Source organism: Abramis brama (genome assembly GCF_963993115.1).
Source record: "Abramis brama genome assembly, chromosome: 17".
In the NCBI taxonomy this organism is placed as follows: domain Eukaryota; kingdom Metazoa; phylum Chordata; class Actinopteri; order Cypriniformes; family Leuciscidae; genus Abramis; species Abramis brama.
In genome coordinates this window covers 16253197-16273083 of record NC_139979.1, presented here as the reverse complement: position 1 = coordinate 16273083, position 19887 = coordinate 16253197, and the positions used below count along the sequence as shown (strand labels likewise).

Below are 19887 nucleotides of genomic sequence, written 5' to 3'. Positions count from 1 at the left end.
TGGTTTGTGTGTGCTCTTTTACTGTCATATGTTGGTCACACACATCTTACTGTAAGTAAATATTACAAAAAAATTAGAGGAGAGAGTAAAAAAAAAAGAGTAAAAAAAAAGAAGAGTAAAACAGGAAAAAAATAAAATAATTGTGTGTGTGTGTTTTCTGTGTATGAATAAAAATGTGCCAATGTATCCACTGGTTGTGTCTTTTGTGTTCATCATGTGAAAAGGTTTGTGATGGGGGGAACCACAAGCAACATAACTTACCAGTTTTGGAAATGTTGTTTTGAATTTATTGCACCAGTGTGTTAGACTATGTTGCAGTGTGTGTGATTATGAGGGCTTGTGTGTGATGTCTGAGGGCAAAGTGAATGGTTTTGAGTGTAGAGTTTCATTTTGACCTGAAAATAGGATGTTTGGGGAATTGGGTGAGACGTTATGGATTTGTGTTTATAGTTTTGAGAATACGAGGCATATTCAAGAAATGTGTTTAAGCAATTGAGAAAAACTGTAATACAGTATATGCTACATTAAAAATACTAAGAATCCCTTGATTTATGATCTGAGAGTTTATGATTTAAGACTAGAGATTAAAGAATATTTGCTCTTTGTCAGTATGCTTCTCTAAGAGGTAAGAGCACTTTTGGGAAAGTAAAATGTCAACATTAACCTAAATGTTAGGTTAACTCCTGCCTGAGTTCTAATGGAGAGTCTCATGATCAGAGAGTTGAATCTTAAAAATAATGGCAAATTACAATAGAAAAGATATTCTGAAAGAATATCCCTGGATACTAGAGATTTGCAAGTAAAGACTGAGTAGGCATACTGAATTTGTGCTACATTTGGTTTAATATTAAAAGGACTGAATTGACTGAATTCTGTCTCCCAATACAAAGTATTGTACAGGATTAAAACCCCCAGTCAGTGAAGATAATATGAATATAGAGATCTTGCCTTTTACTCTGTCCTTGGATTTGTCCTCTGACCTAAAAACAGCATCTGGGTGTTTCCCAGCTTATGGTACAAATCTGGATCCACATGTTTTCTAAAGCCTTTTATACTTTTTTGGTTATTTTGATCATTAATATACTAAATAGAGTTTACATAGTTTATATTTATATAGCTTAAAAAACAGATATAGCCATGTCTACAAAAAGACTATATGTTGTTATTTATAAAGATAATAAGGATTGTTAAGGTATTTTTCATCAACAATGTATTTTAACTTTAACATAAGAAACCGGATTGAACCAATAAGAAACTTATTGTACACTTTACAATAAGGTTCATTAGTTAACATTAGTTTAACATATGTATTAACCAACTATGAGCAATTCATTTGTTACTGTATTTGTTCATCTTTGTTAATGTTAGTTAATAAAAATATAACTGTTCGTTGTTAGTTCATGTTAGTTCACAGTGCATTAACTAATGTTAACAAGAGTTTAATAAAGTATTAGTAAATGTTGAAATCAACATTAACAGAGGAGATTATTAAAAGCAATGTGTAGTTCATTATTAACTAATGTAGTTAACTAATGTTAACTCATGAACCTTATTGTAAAGTGTTACCAAAAAACACTACTTTCAAAGTCAAAATACCTGATTCTGAGATGGAAAAAGTAGTTTTGGAATTTTTAGATTTCAATATTATTATTTTTTTTAATATCTTAATTAATTAATTAATTTCCCTCTGTATAATTTTTCATACAAGAGCTAGATACAATACCTAATAGTAGTTCAGCACATTTAAAAAATAAGATTTATTAAGAAAAACATTGAGCGCAGCTGTGACAATTTAACAAATCTAATCACAATCAGTGTTTCTATGTATTCCTCTGAGGTCTGTTTGGGTGAGCACAACATTATTGAGCGTGGGTTCTGAGCAGTTCATTGACTCTGAATGCGTCATGACTACTGGAGCTAACAAATCAGCAGTATTTTGCAGCATTGCTCTGCCCTGCAGTATGTGCCCCTGCTGGCACCATTTTCAGTGTCACTGGAGGAAACACAATGAGTAAAGTCTTTGAGTCAGACTGTTACCAATTATTGTTTTTTTTTTACAGACTCCCTTTTTTTCTTTAGCAGCCGATTCCAAAAAGAGGCAGTGTCTGACATTCCCATCTGGCCTGAAGTGACTGTGCTGTGATAAACCTGGAGGAAGACAAGGACACTTGTCAGTTAAAGAACAAGAGTTATTCATTACAATACATTTAAACACAAAATGAATAATTTTGAACTGTTTGCCAGTTAACATATAAAAAGGACCTAACAATCACAATACAGATTTAATCCACTAATCCTGGTGATCCTGGTTTGAACTTGACTTTGTATTTAGAAATGTGACCAACAATGTATGCCAACTGTAAGAAATAATAAAGAATAAATGTATTCCTGTAAGAAATTTGTGCACTTTTTTCTTTTCTCCAAATAATTTGCAGGAACAATTCTGGAAACTTTTATAAGAAAAATAAAACTGATAAAAACGTACAATATGTAATTAGTTAACTATTTTATTGTTCTCAAGAAAGTAAAAATAATGGTAGGAACGCTGATGTTAACAGTGTGGAGCCAAGAAAACAAAACAGAATATTATAAGCAAAGGATCATTTACTCTGCCATTAGCAAAATCGAAATGTCCAAATAGACTTGAACATCTATTGTTTCTAGATGACTTTATTTGTGCTACTTTATAACCTGTGTCAGACTTTAGGGAACAATACCAATAACCAGTTGTCTTGTACATGTTGTTATTAATTGTACAATAATTTTAAAGTGAAGTATCTGCAAAGAATCTGTAATGAATGATGGTGAACTAAATTATTAATAGCCAGAGTCAAAGTCTTGGTCATTGATACCCAGTGCTGTTGCCTTTGACTAATCTTAACAGACATGCTGTAACTGTGTCAATCAAAAATCTGAAATTACAGCATGCAGGATCAAAAGAGCTTCACAAGAACCTTTAGATAGCATGTTTTAGGTCATGTGAAGATATGCATATAGTTTACCAAATTGAAAGAAGAAAAAGAAAATCACATGCAACATGATTAAATCTCTCCTGGTAAAACTTAAGGTCTGTTAAGCATCATAAAAATAAATGCAATTTCAATCAAATGCAAAAGCTAAAGTTTATGTCTGTTTATTTATGTATTTGTTGTTTTTCTATATTTTAATTAATTCCTTTTATTTTCATTGATGAATTACTTCATTGCAAAAGTTACCTTTAACCTCCAATAGTCTTTTAAAAAATGTTAATGTAATTTTCTGATTTGTAGTGTAATTCCACAGAAATATATATTATGTTATACATTCTAATTGCACAGATAATCTATAGTTAATAAGATTAGCATGAAAAAGGCACAACAAATTGTATGAAGCGCAGATACTAATTGCATATTATTTAAACATTTAGGTTATGATAGGTATCAATAACATTAATTATTTTGTTTCACAACTAACAATGAAATCAATTACAGAAGACAACTGATAAAACTGATAACCTACAATTTCACAAGCAAAGAAACATTTTGGCTACAATTATAATTGCTTGTTAGATGGACGTTTACTATTAGAAGTTCATGAGAAATATTACTAAGCACAATGTAATGTTACGAATAAATTGTGAAACAGTCAGGGACAAGAACAGATGTAAAACCTGCAGGTGAGAAGATGGCCTGCTGTTAAGGTTACAAAGCCAACAGCTTACATATTCAACAGCACAGCTGCTGGATCTCTCTGGTTGTTTCTAAAATTGGCATAATATCTTATCTACACACTGTCAGCACTTTGTTTAAAATGTAATTTTGGGCTCTAATTTGTTTCTCAGAATGTTAAAACTTGTGTATTGCAGGTTTTTACTGTAAGGTAAAGGAGTTTTTGGCTTTATATTTTGGAAAATATATGACATGAACATTTTTCCTTTGAGATACACTAATTAAGCATAAAAAAACATATATTTTGTTACACTCAAAATATATATACACTCTAAAAAAAGGGTTGTTTTTGGACAAACCGAACTGTTGGTTTAAATGGTTTGGAGTGTACATTGAGTGACTGCCAATGCAGCCTCTAAAATATAGTGTTCTAACATTCAAGTAATCAAGATGTAATACTGTATTTCTTCATGGAAACACAATGATAGTGAATTACTTATCAGACTTCAGATAGGTCTTTGGGATCTGATTGGTCAATGGCTGACCGCTGGGGCGTGGATCAGTAGGCTGGCAGTCTCATAAATACTGCGAGTGAGGAGCGAAACCATCATCGAACAGGTTCAATCAGCAGTCATGCGGTCTTTGGTTTTCCTGGTGCTCCTTGGAGCTGCCTGTGAGTAGAGATTCCATTCAGAGATAGCAATATGGAAAAGGTGAGTCAATATACTGATGATACTCTCTCATTGTATGTAGTTGCTCTGGATGATGACAAGATTGTTGGGGGATATGAGTGTACGCCCTATTCCCAGCCCTGGACGGTGTCTCTGAACTCTGGCTACCACTTTTGCGGTGGCTCTCTGGTCAGCCAGGATTGGGTTGTGTCTGCTGCTCACTGCTACAAGTCGTAAGTGGCGTCTTCGTAAGGTAGCTCATGTTCCGGTCCATTGGCTTCCTCAGTTCTGAACAGTATTTTTGTCTTTCAGACGTGTGGAGGTCCGTTTGGGCGAGCACAATATCGTAGTTAATGAGGGTTCTGAGCAGTTCATCACCTCTGAGAAGGTCATCCGCCACCCCAGCTATGACTCCTGGACCATTGACAGTGACATCATGCTGATCAAGCTTAGCAAGTCCGCTACCCTCAATCAGTATGTGCAGCCCGTGGCCCTGCCCAGTGGCTGTGCCGCCGCTGGCACCATGTGCAGAGTCGCTGGCTGGGGAAACACCATGAGTTCCAGTGAGTGACTGAGTTCATGATGTCACTTCCTTCACACTTGATGTTCATAGCACTTGAGTTAACTCCATCTCTGTTGTTGTTTTATTCATTTCTTTGTAGCTGCTGATTCCAACAAGCTTCAGTGTCTGGAGGTCCCAATCTTGTCCGACAGTGACTGTAACAAATCCTACCCTGGCATGATCACCAACACCATGTTCTGTGCTGGATACTTGGAGGGAGGAAAGGACTCTTGCCAGGTAGAGCAAGACGAGAAATATTGTTGTCACACAAATTTTACCTGAGACAATCTTATTAATCACTAGTGGTTGTCTTTCTTTTTTTTCAGGGTGACTCTGGTGGTCCCGTGGTGTGCAACGGTGCACTGCATGGTATTGTGTCCTGGGGTTATGGCTGTGCTGAGAAGAATCATCCTGGTGTCTATGGCAAGGTAATATACATTAGTTGTTGTTAGTTACAAAACAATATGTTTGGTATGATATGAAGGAATTTCATGACTTCTGTGAATTATCTTTTCTTCAAGGTCTGTTCGTTCAGCCAATGGATCGCCGACACCATGAGTAACAACTAAAGCTGATCCAAAGTCACATACAGCCTCCAAATCTGCAATCCATCATTTTTTCTTTATTTTGGAGATAAAAACCTATGTGAAAATAAAAGCATTTAAACATATCCTGCTTTCTCTAAGTGCTTCATTCATATTTATGAATAAATGCTGAATAAATATATTGTTGTAAGTAAGAGGCCTATATTTAAATGTACAAATGCTCTCAGCAAACAATTAGCAAAGCAACACAAAATAAAATAAGTTAAATTCCTAATATTTCTAATAATAAAGACAGTTATTCCATAAAAAATACATCAGGAAAAAATTTATTTCTAACAAAGGAAATGTTAAACAGCTATACGTTCTCAGAAGTTACTCAGAGCATTGGATAACATTCTGGCAATGTTCTCTCAAATTTATAAAAAAAATAGTTCTTCCAGTAACATTAATAGAATGTTTGTTCAAGTTATCTGGTCTTTAATAACGTCATCAAAACGTATGCACAAAAACACTAATCATTCATCTCTCATTAAATGTTTTACTGAAACATTTTAGTACATCTAATTATTCTCTTTTTTTTTTTAATTTTACTACTTGTTACAGAAGGTTTAGAGAACATTCAAAGTACTGTTACCATAATGTTCCCACATAACCAAGAACCAAGAAAAACGTTTTGAACATTCTGAGAACATTCATAAATAATAAACAGAACATTAGAAAAAAAAAAGCCTAACCATCCATTAATAACTTCCATTAGAATGTTAGCAAAACATTCTTAGAGCATATTTTTGCTGGGATGGTTATTTATAATAGTGTTTGTTAGCATCATAAATCAGCAAAAAAAAAAAAGTCATATAGCAAAGAAAAATAGCTTCAACATGTTTCTACAACAACTATAAATGAGCCTTCATCAAACATATTTTAGGTTTAAGAATGACACCCAAGAAAGAAGTAGCATAGGCCTTTAGTTTGAAGTGTTGTGACTAAAGTAAGCCAGGCTACTATGTTTCACATAGGCCTATATCTTTCTCATTTACTCATTTGGACTACCAGTTTAAATGTAGGCAATCCAACTTGATTAAATAATAGGTTAAATTTAAATTATATTTGCTCAGAAAGGTGTTTGAGGTAGATTTGCCAACCATTCCGTATATTTCAGAATCGCACTGTAAAAAATTTCCACAACTTAAACACAGTGTGGAACAGTGTGGTTTTTGTCCAGGCCGTGGAACACTGGACCAGCTCTATACCCTCTACAGGGTGCTGGAGGGTTCATGGGAGTTTGCCCAACCAGTCCACATGTGCTTTGTGGATTTGGAGAAGGCATTCGACTGTGTCCCTCGCGGCGGCCTGTGGAGGGTGCTCCGGGAGTATGGGGTCCGGGGTCCTTTACTAAGGGCTGTCCGATCCCTGTACGACCGAAGCAGGAGCTTGGTTCGCATTGCCGGCAGTAAGTCAGACTTGTTCCCGGTGCGTGTTGGACTCCGGCAGGGCTGCCCTTTGTCGCCGGTTCTGTTCATAATTTTTATGGACAGAATTTCTAGGCGCAGCCAGGGGCCGGAGGGTGTCAGGTTTGGTGACAACACGATTTCATCTCTGCTCTTTGCAGATGATGTTGTCGTGTTGGCCTCATCAAGCCAGGACCTTCAGCATGCACTGGGACGGTTTGCAGCCGAGTGTGAAGCAGCTGGGATGAGAATCAGCACCTCCAAATCCGAGGCCATGGTCCTCAGTCGGAAAAGGGTGGCTTGCCCACTTCAGGTTGGTGGAGAGTTCCTGCCTCAAGTGGAGGAGTTTAAGTATCTTGGGGTTTTGTTCAAGTTCACTCGACTACATGACGTCATATACACACACTATCAGTGAATCAGCATGAAATAAAATCATAACAAAGAATTAATTAATAAAGGATAACATGAAACACATAAGCTACCTACATAATAGGCTATGTATTTTATCTCCGCATTACCAGAGTACACTAATGGCGGCACCGATCATTAACACTAAATAGAGTTTACAGACATAACGCTCATATACATCGAAAAACAATTAAGTTACTGTGAACAGTCTACAATGATGGTGTGCATTTTATCTCTTTTATCTCAAATGTATAAAAGGCTCAATTACCTTGTATCTTACGCTATGGCCCTGTAGAAGCCGTTTTTGTAAAAATAGGCTAACGATTGCGTCATAACCACGGGACTCTCTGTCGCACAGTAGAGAAATTACCGTATGGACAGGAGGAGAAGCTCGCGGGCAATCTGGGGGACGTGGAGGCAAAATGACAAAATAATTAATCAGAATACTCAATAAACTAAGTTTCTCCTGCTCCTAGCTCATGGACACCTCCTACTCGCGCTCTCCGTCTCTGCAAGTTTCAGAAAGGAATGATTCAGATTTCTCTTGGCACAGCTACTAGAAGACAGACGGGTTGCTCACGTCACATCTACGTCGTCAAGCTCAGTTTGAAGTACGCTCAGCCATCAGGAAGTGAGTGCTTCTAATTGACTTCACTTTTCTCCGTTAAATCCCATGGTGTCGGTGTGTCCATTTATTTTACTGTCTATGCGTAGAACTCCCTGTACAAATATACGTAATGACACGAACATGCACGTATAACCAATCACACACATCCTTCTCCTGCTACAATAATATATTTTATTAATTTGAAGCAACGCGTATTATACAACCCAAAATATTTGCAACAAGCATTTAGATGAAAACAGTAATAATAATAAAATAATCATAAATCGAATATAAATCTGAAAATAATCTCTTAAAGCATAAACACATGAAAACCACAGAAATACATAAGAAAACTGATGGAGATAATAATTATGCAACTTATCAAAGGGGAAAAAATATATATATAAAGAAATAAGAAGCTGTTAATTTTGAGAATTATTCAGCTAGCTACCACATGCACCTGGAAAGAAAAAAATTGTCATAAACTTCAGTCTACAAGGGTAAAACAGATATGTTTATGAACAATCATGGATTAAATATGATTAGTCACTCTTTGTATTTGTACTGCATGTCCAGTTTGAATCTAAACAGCCTAGATTTCACTTCACTCACAAACACTTGAGTCAATTGAGTGCTGTGCTCCATTGTGATATAGGGATCTGTAGAACGAACAACTGAGTGCAGAGGAATCTTGCATTTTGTAGTGAGTCGGCGAATGATCGTGAGTATGCTTTTTATTCAGGGTTTGGAGATTTTAATTTTAATATTTGTATTACTCAGATTAGAATCTACTTAAACAATAGAACGTTATTGACTCGATGTAGATACATGAATAGACATGCTATACAGTGGTAATTTGTGTGAAAAATTTTGGGGAGGCTAATATATAAATTGGGTTTGATGTTTTTAATATACTGTTAGCTATTTGTTGATATGCTCCCATACACAGATGATATCCTCCTATATTTTTTATATTTAATGACACATTATTATCTCAATCAACACAACACATTAAATCAACAAATACAGACTACCATTTTAATATTCATAAATGGAGAGCTCCATAGACGTTGTCTTGTCTTTGGAACTCCACCACTCCTTTAATATGATCAATTCTTATATGGACATGTCTTTCAATCTCTCTTGCTTTGAGATCCTTTATATTCTTTGACCAACCAAAAGCAGATCTGATGACAGATTGAACTGATAATGAAAGCTGATTAGCCTTAATGGTTATCTCTGTATCTCTGACTGTAACTGATTACATATAGGAGATAATATAGGACATAAAAGGAGATAATTTTCATTTAGCCTCCTTATGCCTTTAATGGCCAATTTGGACAGACAAGTGTCCATTTGAATATTTATTCCCATTGGTTTCTTTAATGGAGCCTTTATTGCTGTAATTCTCTTCTATTTGTGCAGTAAATAAAATTTGCCTTGACTACCAGGTATGATAGAAAAATATATATATTTTACATTATATGCATCTTAGTTATCCTCATTAGTAGTTAAATTGATAAAAATATAACATAACTTTTTCTGCTTAATTGTTCATTTTGAATAGATTTTAAGGAGGCTCTTGGACTGGACTCCCTTGTCTCTTCTGATTGACAGCCATGGGCATAAACTGTAGAAAATTAATTTTTTCGAGTATTTTGATAACTAAGACAGTTTCCAGGTTCGTATGCGTTTACTCAACTCATCTCTTCCATTTCTCCGTCTTTCACAGTGTTTTACATATAGAGATTGCACAAAGGCAGTATTGTTCAGTTCTTTAGATCATCATCAAATCCAAATCAATATGAGCATGTCAACCTTTCCCATCGGTTTTCCTGAGAGTGCAGAGCAGTCCTTATGTCCTGAACTCTCTGATGAGCTCACCATGGCCCTTGCTGCAGGGGAGTGGAGGTATAATGGAGGTTTCACATCCCATCTCTGAGGAGCCTGAGTATGGGGACCTCACCTCAGGGCTGTGGTGGGGAACAGTGGAGGCAGGAGAAACTCCATGCCCCACATCCCTGAAGTCCATGTAGCAGAACAAGGCAGAGTGTAGCGGCCCTTCAGCTTTGAAGAAAAGAAACAGAGAGTTTTCGTCGGGTGCCTTCGATTTATTTTTAAGATGCAATAAACTTCATTGCTGAAGTATTCGTTGTCTCAATTCTTTGTTGCAAATGTTCTCCATGCATCACAACACTGTTTACACATTGACTTCATAGCACCATAACAATTGCATCACAGCATGGTGGCAACGTAAAACTACAAAGAAAACATAAGAAACAATACATAAATATCAAAGCAAAATAAACTCAAACAACATTCACAATATAAACAAACAAGCAAACAAACATTCACTACACATTTAACATTGTTCAAATTAATCAACAAATGGTACCAAAGAAATACATATAAAACAAACTAACATACCTCGCTCTGCTTGCCAAAGGGATACTAAAGCTTAAAGCTTAAAGCTTAAAGCTTGAACCATTTTCTCAAGCGTGTTAGCTCAAGAACAAACGTGAAATACTCTTGCTCTGTTTCCTTTCCCTTATATGCAATAAATGTATTTCGCCATCTAGTGGTGACGCCAAGCAAAACAAATTAAAGGGGAAGGCCATTACACTCCCACCAATCATGTTATGATAAACACAAAAACAAAACAAACTCATACAAATATCATACATGATTTCAACCTTCAATGACCCTTTTCAACATAACACACAACAAAATACAAAAAATAAATACATTTTAAACCTTGTGTTTAACCCAATTGTCTAATGCACGAGTCACCTTCATCAATGAATCATTCGCTTTCAAGTAGAACCACTAATTTTTTAATTGGTCGCTCAATGATTGAAGGTTTAGAGTGATGCCCTAACTTAGTCTTTAGTTTTCGTTCTCCTGTTTGAACTTTAACTCGTCGGGCTAAGCCATCGTTCCCCTGAATGACCTCAACTACTCTACCTAACTGCCACTGGTGTGTATTTGTGATTTCCCTGATTAGCTGCACACGATTTGCAACAAACACATGTTGTTGACATATGCTAGGACAACCTGCGAGTCAGTCCAAAAGAACTCTTGATCAATCTTCAGTTCCAGTTCAGCCTTTAACATAACACTCATTCTGGCTGAAACTACAGCAGCAGACAATTCCAGTCTCGGAATGCTTTTGATCTTGGTGGGTGCAACTCGAGCTTTGGCCATTACGAGACTACAGTGTACTTCATCTTTGTCATTCTTGAACCTAAGATAGGAACATGCGCCATACCCCAGGTTACTTGCATCAGAGAAATAGTGCAGTTCCGTCCAGACAATGTTACTAAAGGATGGCGGATGATAGCATCTTTGAATGCTGAAATCTTTCAGGTCCTGAAAACTACTTTTCCACTCCTCCCACCGTAGGAATAAGTCATCAGGAAGAGGATCGTCCCATCCAATATTTCTACGGCACAACTCCTGTAAAATGCACTTTCCTTTCAAAAGGAAAGGAGCAACAAACCCAATAGGGTCGAACAAGGAAGCAACAATTGACAAAATACCCCGACGTGTGACAGGCTGGTCTTTCAGTTTGATGTCAAAACTGAATGTGTCATCTTTCGTAGACCACTGAATGCCAAGAACGTATCCTGTTATTTCAGGAGTCAAGTTAAGAGGTTTAGTAGTTATTGCCAACTCTGAGGAATTCACACAATGAAGAACTTCATTCTCATTTGAATTAAACTTATGGAGGCGTAACCCTCCATGCTTGCACAGAGTTTGAGCTTTGACAATCAACTCCTTCGCTTCCTCAATCAATGGGACAGAAATCAAGCCGTCATCAACATAAAAGTTCTTCTTCACGAATGACGAAGCTGTGGGATACTCAGACTTGTACTGCTCTGCCAGGTATTTAAGGCCAAAGTTGGCACATCCAGGAGATGAAGCGGCACCGAAAAGATGAACAGTCATTCTATATTCTTGGGGTTCTCTTTCCAAATCTCCATTTTCCCACCATAAGAATCTCAAGTAGTTTCTATTATCAGGAGGAACATGAAATTGATGGAACATCTTTTCGATATCACTACATGTCACAGCAACAGCAACAAGTACTCCCACTAAAGAATTGATCAAGTCTGGACCAGTGAGAAGAGTGTCATTAAGAGAAATGCCACAAAATTTTGCAGAACAATCAAATACCACCCTCAACTTGTCTGGCTTGTGAGGGTGGTAAACACCATGATGGGGTATATACCACACTGTTCCTTCATCAGATGTAACAGGAGCTATCTCTGCATCTCCCTTGTTGAACATTTCTTCCATGAAGGCCTTATAATGATCACAATACTGTTGATTTGACTTCAGCTTCTTCTTCAAGTGCTTAAAACGTACCATAGCAAGCTTCTTGTTATTAGGTAGTGAAGGAGGACTGATGCTCTTGAAAGGAAGGGGCAGTTGAAAATGTCCATCTTCTTTATGTTTGATGTTGTCACTAAGAAGACGTATAAAACGGACGTCTTCCTGGGACACATATTTATCCTCATAACCCTTCTCATTGAAGTCTGAATCTAATACCTTTAAGACATCATTAGCTGATGGAACTGACAATTCTTTCACTGAAAGTCGATGAATGAAACTTTGACTTCCTTGTCTGTCCAGGTAGGGATTACAAAGGCCAATGATACTCCAACCCAGCTCTGTTTTCTGTGCAAAAGGCTCATTTTCAGTGCCGATTATGACCTCTAAGGGAGCTAATGCTAAAGGACAATCATATCCAATTAACAATCCTATATCACAGCTCTGGAGTGGTGGAAACTCATTGGCAATGTGCTTGAGGTGAGGCCATTGCAACGCAGTCTTTCTAGTTGGAATATAAGCTTTATCCACAGGAATAAAGTCACAAGTATAGGCTTGCTGTACTTTAATACATTTCCCACCTTGAAGTCCTCGAACTTGTAGGCCACTAAATTGAGCGTCAGCGTCAGTTCTGGCAGGCCAGGTAGTCAAGACGCGGCTAATGCTATTTGCTAACAACACTGTCCCGTCAGCTGATCTGCTCCAGCTGATCTGCTCCAGCTGAGCTGCATTAGCTGGTTAACTCCCCTCGCTGCTCAATGGCCAAAGCTCAAACAAGGCGCCCTATTTAAAGCACATTCAGTTTGCTCATACATGCTTGCTGCTCACTACTGCTGCCCGCCACCTCCCCAGCTCCTCCTTATGCATAACATGGCATTTGCTTTATGTCATGTTGCCTGCTCTGTTCACAGGGGGATATTTTAGCTCTCACAGTCCTAAACTGTGTGAGCGTTCCCTAATGCTGCTGCTGCTGTCCTCTGACTCTCTGCTATTTCATGGTGCTCATGAAAGGTCAGAGGACTCCCTGAACAGAGCCATACCGCCAAATTTCAATTCAGGAACATCAACTTGTTTGCAATCTATTCAATAAAAATTCTTAAATTATTTTTATTGTCTGTGTGTTCTTGACTTAATGGACCTGACAGAACCTTGTTACTTGGGGTGACTGTATCTGTGGTCGTCATAGTACTAAGTCTCAGCTTCACTGCTTGACTGCTTACTTGGAGCTCATAAAGAAAATCTTTCAAGATAAAAGTCGAATCACTCTGTGTGTCAAGTAAAGCGTAAGTGAGAATCTCATTTTGTGGCTCATCCACCGTTGAAATAAAAACAGGAACAATGCTAGAGGTAGCAGAAGCACGTTGTGTTACTGTATGAGACATAACTTTTTGAACTTCTTGATTTGTGCGCACTTCTGTAGGAGTGAACCCCATTCTTGATACATTCACAGGCCCTTTGATTTTATCTTCATGCAAGCAAGTTGGAATGGCGAAAGCTACATGTGCCACAAATATGGCGTCTTTTGCAGTCTTTGGAAATACGCCCCTTTCTCAGACATCCAAAACAGATATGATTCTCACGAATAAAAGACCTTTTGTCATCCATGGGCTTTTCTGCAAAAATAGGACATTTAGAGATACTATGCATTTCACTCTTACAGACAGAACATGGTGATATCATCTTGAATTCTATTCTTGTTGAATCTTTAACTTGAGTGTTTGTGTTGAAAGCTCTGGCTCTTTTGGGAAATCTCTCATCTGAAACCTTAGAACTCAGTAGAAGTGGAGAAGTGAATGGATTGCAAGCTATTTTGGACTCCTTCTGCAAGAACTCTGCAAATCATTTAAAACTTGGATAATCGCCAGTCATGTCTAACTCTTCAACCACAATTTTGCTCCATTTACGTAAAATCCACTCAGGTAATTTCTTGAGTAGTTTATAGTTTCAAAGTCATTCAAAATAGCCAAACCTTTGACATGTGGAATAGCTTCAACACAGCCTTGTAGGAAGTCAGTGAATTCTCGCAAGGAAAGTGGGTCATTTACTCCCACCTTAGGCCATCTCATGAGTTTTTCTCGAAAGGCTCTCTGAACAATTAACGGGTTACCATACCACTCTTCAAGGACCTTCCAGGTGCCCTGATATGCATCGTCAGAATTTCTATAGAAGAAACCTTCCACAGCTTTTCAAGCTTCTCCAGCAAGATAGGTTTTCAAGTAGAACATCTTCTCGCTTGCTGGAATTAATTTACGATCAATAAGTGCTGTGAAGGACATTTTCCAATCAATGAACTTCAAAGGATCACCAGTGAAAGTCGTTGGCTCTGGAACAGGTAATCGACTTATGCTTAGAGAGTTCGCTAACACTTGAGCTAAGTTCTCAGTCTCTTGAGTTGTCTTTACCTCTTGAAATACTTGTTGAGGATGGAATTACTCTACCTGAGGATTCAGCTGGGGTTGGTTTTCAGCCTCTCTCCCTCCAGACCACGTTGCATTACCTCTCCCCTCCTCCTCCTCTTCAAGATTACTCTCACGATTGTTGTAGGCCTTTACTCGAGCTGCGGCTACCCTGACTTCTTTATCTGCTTGTAGCATCTGCAGCCTAGTCCTTTCTTCTTCTAGTCTTAGACGCATCTCTGATTCTTTCTGTTTCATCTCTGCTAGCATTCTTGCTTCGTTCAGCTTCCAGTCATTCTCCATCTCAAGTAATCTGGCCTGCTGATTGCTGAAGCCTTCGCTTGCTCTACTTTGGCTGCGAGTTCTGCTTCTGGTCGGCTCGTTTACTGGAAGCTCTGGAAGAGGTCTCCGATGTTGTTAGGCTTTCTGAAGCTTGTGATGATTCTGAGATGATGGTATCGGTGTTGGTGTAACCAAAGACAGATGCATACTCATCTTTATTTAATATCTGCCTTACTCTCTCCTTTACAACTTCTTTTTTTTGGATCTGCTCAACAGTTTCTATTCGTTTGCTCACCAAATCAGAAATTTCTGCAGTCAGTGTGGCACAAACATCTACTCTTTTAACAATCTCTGCAGTTGTTGTTTGATTGCGCAATAAGGGAGCATAATGCTGGGTGACTACATCATGTCTAGTTTGAATGTCCTTTAAAATATGTTCAAGCTCTTCATTTGTGCATAAAGCTTTCAATTTAGACCTAGTTTCCTTAGCTGTCTGCTTCCAGGAGTCATAAGCTTTGTTAAAAGCTTTCTCTTGCTTCCTGGTCTCCTGTTTATGCATCTCTAGGCCTTTCTCTGTACGATTTCTTTTTCGAGAACTTGATCTTGATCTAACTTGTTGCATTTCTTTAGAAATATTTAAATCCTTATCAGGAACTAACTTTTGACTTGCTTGCGCTGCCATTTGCTCAACTGTGTCTTCCATTTTGTCTGACTACAAACTTAAGAGAGCAATGCATTACTCATATCAGACATCTATAATTTAGACACTCAAATAATCAGCAATGGTAATAAGTCAAATTGTATATGCAACAATCATAAATTCTTTGACATTCAACATTTTACACGTGTTTGTAACGTATACCATAAATATGAAACCCAGCATTTAACCTGTGGCAGTCAATGTCTTGTAAAGGAATACTCAAATCAATAACTTCAACGTCATGAATCAATATTTCACAACTCATTCAACTTCATATCTTGAAACTTCAATTCTCTGTAAAATTCAAAATATTTTTAAACATCTAAAGTGTCTGTAATTGTAAAGGTTTCAACTCACACAGTCCAGGAAGTTGTATTTGCAGTCTTACTTCATTTAACGTTCTTTTACTGAAAGTTTACCTTTTCATCTGCAACAGTAATGTTGATATGCGATCACCATCCAAACGTTCATGAATGAGCCACGCTCCAAACTGTGTGATTTTACAATCCTGATGAGTGCTGACGTGACGTGATTCCATCAGCGCTTTACATGCAAAGTCCAGTGTCCCACTCACGCGATGAAACAACAGCAACACGATGAAAACCTCATGTGTAGCAACGAGTTTTACTGTAGCGGCCCTTCAGCTTCGAAGAAAAGAAACAGAGTTTTCGACGGGTGCCTTCGATTTATTTTTAAGATGCAATAAATGTATTTCGCCACCTAGTGGTGACACCAAGCAAAACAAATTAAAGGGGAAGGCCATTACACAGAGGGAGCACCTGCACCCACCAGGTCCCAACAGGAATCAACTGTGCATGCCAGTTCTAAGAAGTTGAACCTCACCTCATTCCTGGCCTTCATAGATGCATCTGAGAAGGCCCTGAACTCAGATAAAACACTAAAATCCACAGAAAAGCAGAGAAAGTGGAGGCAGAAAAAGCCACAGGAAGCACCAGTGGCTGTCGAGTCCCCACAGGGAGCAGTTGTGCCTACTGGGTCTTCACAGGGAGCACCTGTGCCCAAGTCTTTACAGAGACCACCTGTGCCTGCCCCAAAGGTGCTCGCATGTTCCTCACGTCGAGCACCCGTGCCAGAAAAGGTCCCAGACAGGCAAAAGCTAAAGATCCCTGAGCCTCTCAGACGGGAGCTGCTGCAGCAGAAGCCTGTCTGTTGTGCACAGGGATCACCTGTCCCTGACAAAGTTCCAGAGAAAAGAAATATGATCTCTGAGCTACTGAGGAAGGAGCTGGTGCAGCAGAAGTCCCAAGCCAATAAACTTTTACCTGACAGGACCCCAGTGGGAGTGTCTGCATGCCAGGACCCCACAGGGAGCAGCAGTGCCTGCCAGGAATCCACAGGCAGCGGCAGTGCCCTCTGGGGCTCCGATCCCAAAAAGTGCACTTGTGCATTCGGGGACCTCAGAGGGATCACTTGTGACTGCAGATTCCCCCAAACTGGGAGAAAGCCTCAGGATCCCTAAGCAGCAGAGGCAGAAGCAAAGGGAGCAGCAGGGACAGCAGAATATCCCAAAGGGAGCTTCTATGTCTCCTGAGACATCACAGAGTGCACTTGTTCCACCTTGTTCCCCACAGGGAGCATCCTGGTTTGTAGCGATGGTGCCCCATCAATAAACATTTATCTTTACTTTTATATTTATTTTGATTTGTTCGGGCGCCAGCCAGGCATTTAATCCTAGCAATAAGTAAACTCCGGATAGCTTATTAAAACCCACCAGCTACATATGAAGGACTTGAAGAAAGGGGAATCAAATTAAACTTGTAGGAAACCAATCAATTTGCAAATTTATTTTAGACAGTCAGCACAAATCACATACCCAACACAGCAAAACATGACTCTCATATTCAAACATCATGGATTAAGACACATCTCCATGGAAAACAAGACAAGAAAAATAAATAAATAAATACAAACAACTATGAAGAGTTGAAAGAAAAGTAAGTAAAGAGAAGAACTATGTCCGAGCAAACCCGTCAGCTGACGGAATTTACAACTTAGTTTCGCTTCCACACTTTTTTTTGATATGCTCTCAAACAGCCAAGAAAAAGTACGATTGATTGCGTGTGTGTGTACGACTTGCGGAGCGTGTGCATGTACTATGGGTGCGTCAAGCTTGTACCCGGTGCCGATGGTTTTCATTTGGAGTATCAGGTAAGTAACAGGAGCGTCGTTTTGCAGCACAGTCCAGGAAAACAGTCGACGAGGAATAATCCAAGGCAATGCACCTCTACCGGCAGCCGAGATAGAGAGCCTACGCCGCCGCTTCACAGCTGCACTCTCGTTCACACCGTCACGTCATTCAAACGCAGGTAAGCATAAGCCACACCTCCTGGACACTGCACGCTTCCTTCACTCTTCTCTCGCAAGTAGACTCATTTCTCGTACCGGAGCACACAACTTCTCACACTTTCTTCTAACAGACAGCACTCATCTCCGTAACAACAAGACTTCTCACGTCACCAGTTCACTTCCGCCACACCCGACGAAACAATTCCCCTCCTTAAATATCTTGTCACAAATGATCAGCCTCTTCTAATTGGTCAACAGGAAGAAAAAAATGACAAAATACAAATGATCAAGTGGCTACCGGATTCCGTTCTGCCACAGGTTTCAACAGGAAGCACTCATGGCCTCCAGGGCTCCACAAGATGCACCTGTGCCCCGTGAACTTGTCCCCATTCCTACAGGGGACCCCAAAGGAAGCAGCAGTGCCCGGCAGAACCATAAACCAAGTGAAATACATGATGCCAATAGCGTATCAATAACATTAATTATTTTGTTTCACAACTAACAATGAAATGAATAACAGAAGACAACTGATAAAACTGATACAATTTCACAAGCAAAAAAACATTTTGGCTACAAATATAACTGCTTGTTAGATGGACGTTTACTATTAGAAGTTCATGAGAAATTTTACCAAGAACAATGTAATGTTACGAATAAATTGTGAAACAGTCAGGGACAAGAACAGATGTAAAACCTGCAGGTGAGAAGATGGACAGCTGTTGAAAATATGGAAGCCAACAGCTTACATATTCAACAGCACAGCTGCTGGATCTCTCTGGTTGTTTCTAAAATTGGCATAATGTCTTATCTACACACTGTCAGCACTTTGTTTAAAATGAAATGTTGCTCTAATTTGTTTCTCAGAATGTTAAAACGTGTGTATTGCAGGTAGCTTTTCACTGTAAGTTAAAGGAATTTTTGGCTTTATATCTTGGAAAATATATGACAAACATTTTTCTTTGAGATACACTAATTAAGCATAAAAACATATATTTTGTTACTTTACATGCTCTATACACTCTAAAAAAAGGTTGGGTTGTTTCAACCCATGTCTGGGTCCAGGGCCGTTTGAAGGAATTTGGGGGCCCCAAGCAAAATGGACATGGAGGCCCCCCCAATACCCCCCATTTGGGAAATAGATTATAACGGTGGAATAGTTAGTATAGCATGCTATGCCACTTTCATCAAAACCTATTACAAAGCTATAGCAATGTCATGTCATTAAATACGATAAACAGTGATTCTGGAACAGATCTGCGTCTTCCTTATCCCGTTAAAAAAACATATTACAGTATGTAACCATATTCCGTCCTTTCGAAAAAAAAGTTGCACTAACTGTTCGTTACAAGTAGCATTTGCCGTCAGGCAGATAGCTAACATAAACATATTTTTGCTAGCCTACCTGCTGCAAAAGTACACCATTTGTACAAGACAAGTAGAGCTATTTTATCCAGTGTAATTTATCACTTATCACTATATTTTTTTACCTTTAACTTCTTTCTTTTCTGGCTTCCTGAAGCATAATTCGCTTCATGATAACTGCCGAGGAGGTTTTGTATTTTGCCGGCAGCAGAGATCGCGTGGTCGGCTGGCTGCTGTCAGCGACTACTGAGGGGGGGCCCCCTTGAGGGGGATCCCGATAACAGTGTCATTGCACTTTACTGCATTGACTATCAAAGGGGCGCTCACACAGTTTGTCGTTGCATTTTATTCTTAACCAGTCGTTGTCTTGGGGCCCCAGGCCAGCTCGGGGCCCCAAGCAATTGCTTGGTTTGCCTGCCTTGTCGCGACGGGCCTGTCTGGGTCAAATATGGACAAACCGAACTGTTGGTTTAAATGGTTTGGAGTGTACACTGAGTGACATTAGAGTGCCAATGCAGCCCCTAAAATATAGTGTTCTAACATTCAAGTAATCAAGATGTAATACTGTATTTCTTCATGGAAACACAATGATAGTGAATTACTTATCAGACTTCAGATAG

General features: G+C 38.8%; 1 protein-coding gene and 1 long non-coding RNA gene across 2 annotated transcripts; one reads left to right on the top strand and one right to left on the bottom strand.

Moving 5' to 3' along the window:
• Positions 1-4167: 4167 nt before the first annotated feature.
• LOC311067710 (trypsin-1-like) lies at positions 4168-5550 on the top strand. Its single transcript, XM_084089741.1, has 6 exons — positions 4168-4320; positions 4401-4551; positions 4631-4881; positions 4981-5117; positions 5207-5308; positions 5402-5550. The coding sequence occupies exons 1-6, from the start codon at positions 4281-4283 to the stop codon at positions 5447-5449; spliced, it is 729 nt and encodes a 242-aa protein (XP_083945867.1). The 5' UTR covers positions 4168-4280; the 3' UTR covers positions 5450-5550.
• LOC311067715 lies at positions 5426-7630 on the bottom strand. Its single transcript, XR_014603267.1, has 2 exons — positions 7550-7630; positions 5426-7278 (listed from the first exon to the last, which is right to left on the bottom strand). It is a non-coding gene; the product is annotated as an uncharacterized lncRNA (long non-coding RNA).
• Positions 7631-19887: the final 12257 nt, after the last annotated feature.

Excerpts from the sequence above, each read along its gene's own strand:
- LOC311067710 (XM_084089741.1), top strand. The coding sequence starts at position 4,281 with ATGCGGTCTTTGGTTTTCCTGGTGCTCCTTGGAGCTGCCT. Across the intron at positions 4,552-4,630 it reads GCTGCTCACTGCTACAAGTC|ACGTGTGGAGGTCCGTTTGG; the intron begins GTAAGTGGCGTC and ends TTTGTCTTTCAG. Across the intron at positions 5,309-5,401 it reads ATCCTGGTGTCTATGGCAAG|GTCTGTTCGTTCAGCCAATG; the intron begins GTAATATACATT and ends CTTTTCTTCAAG.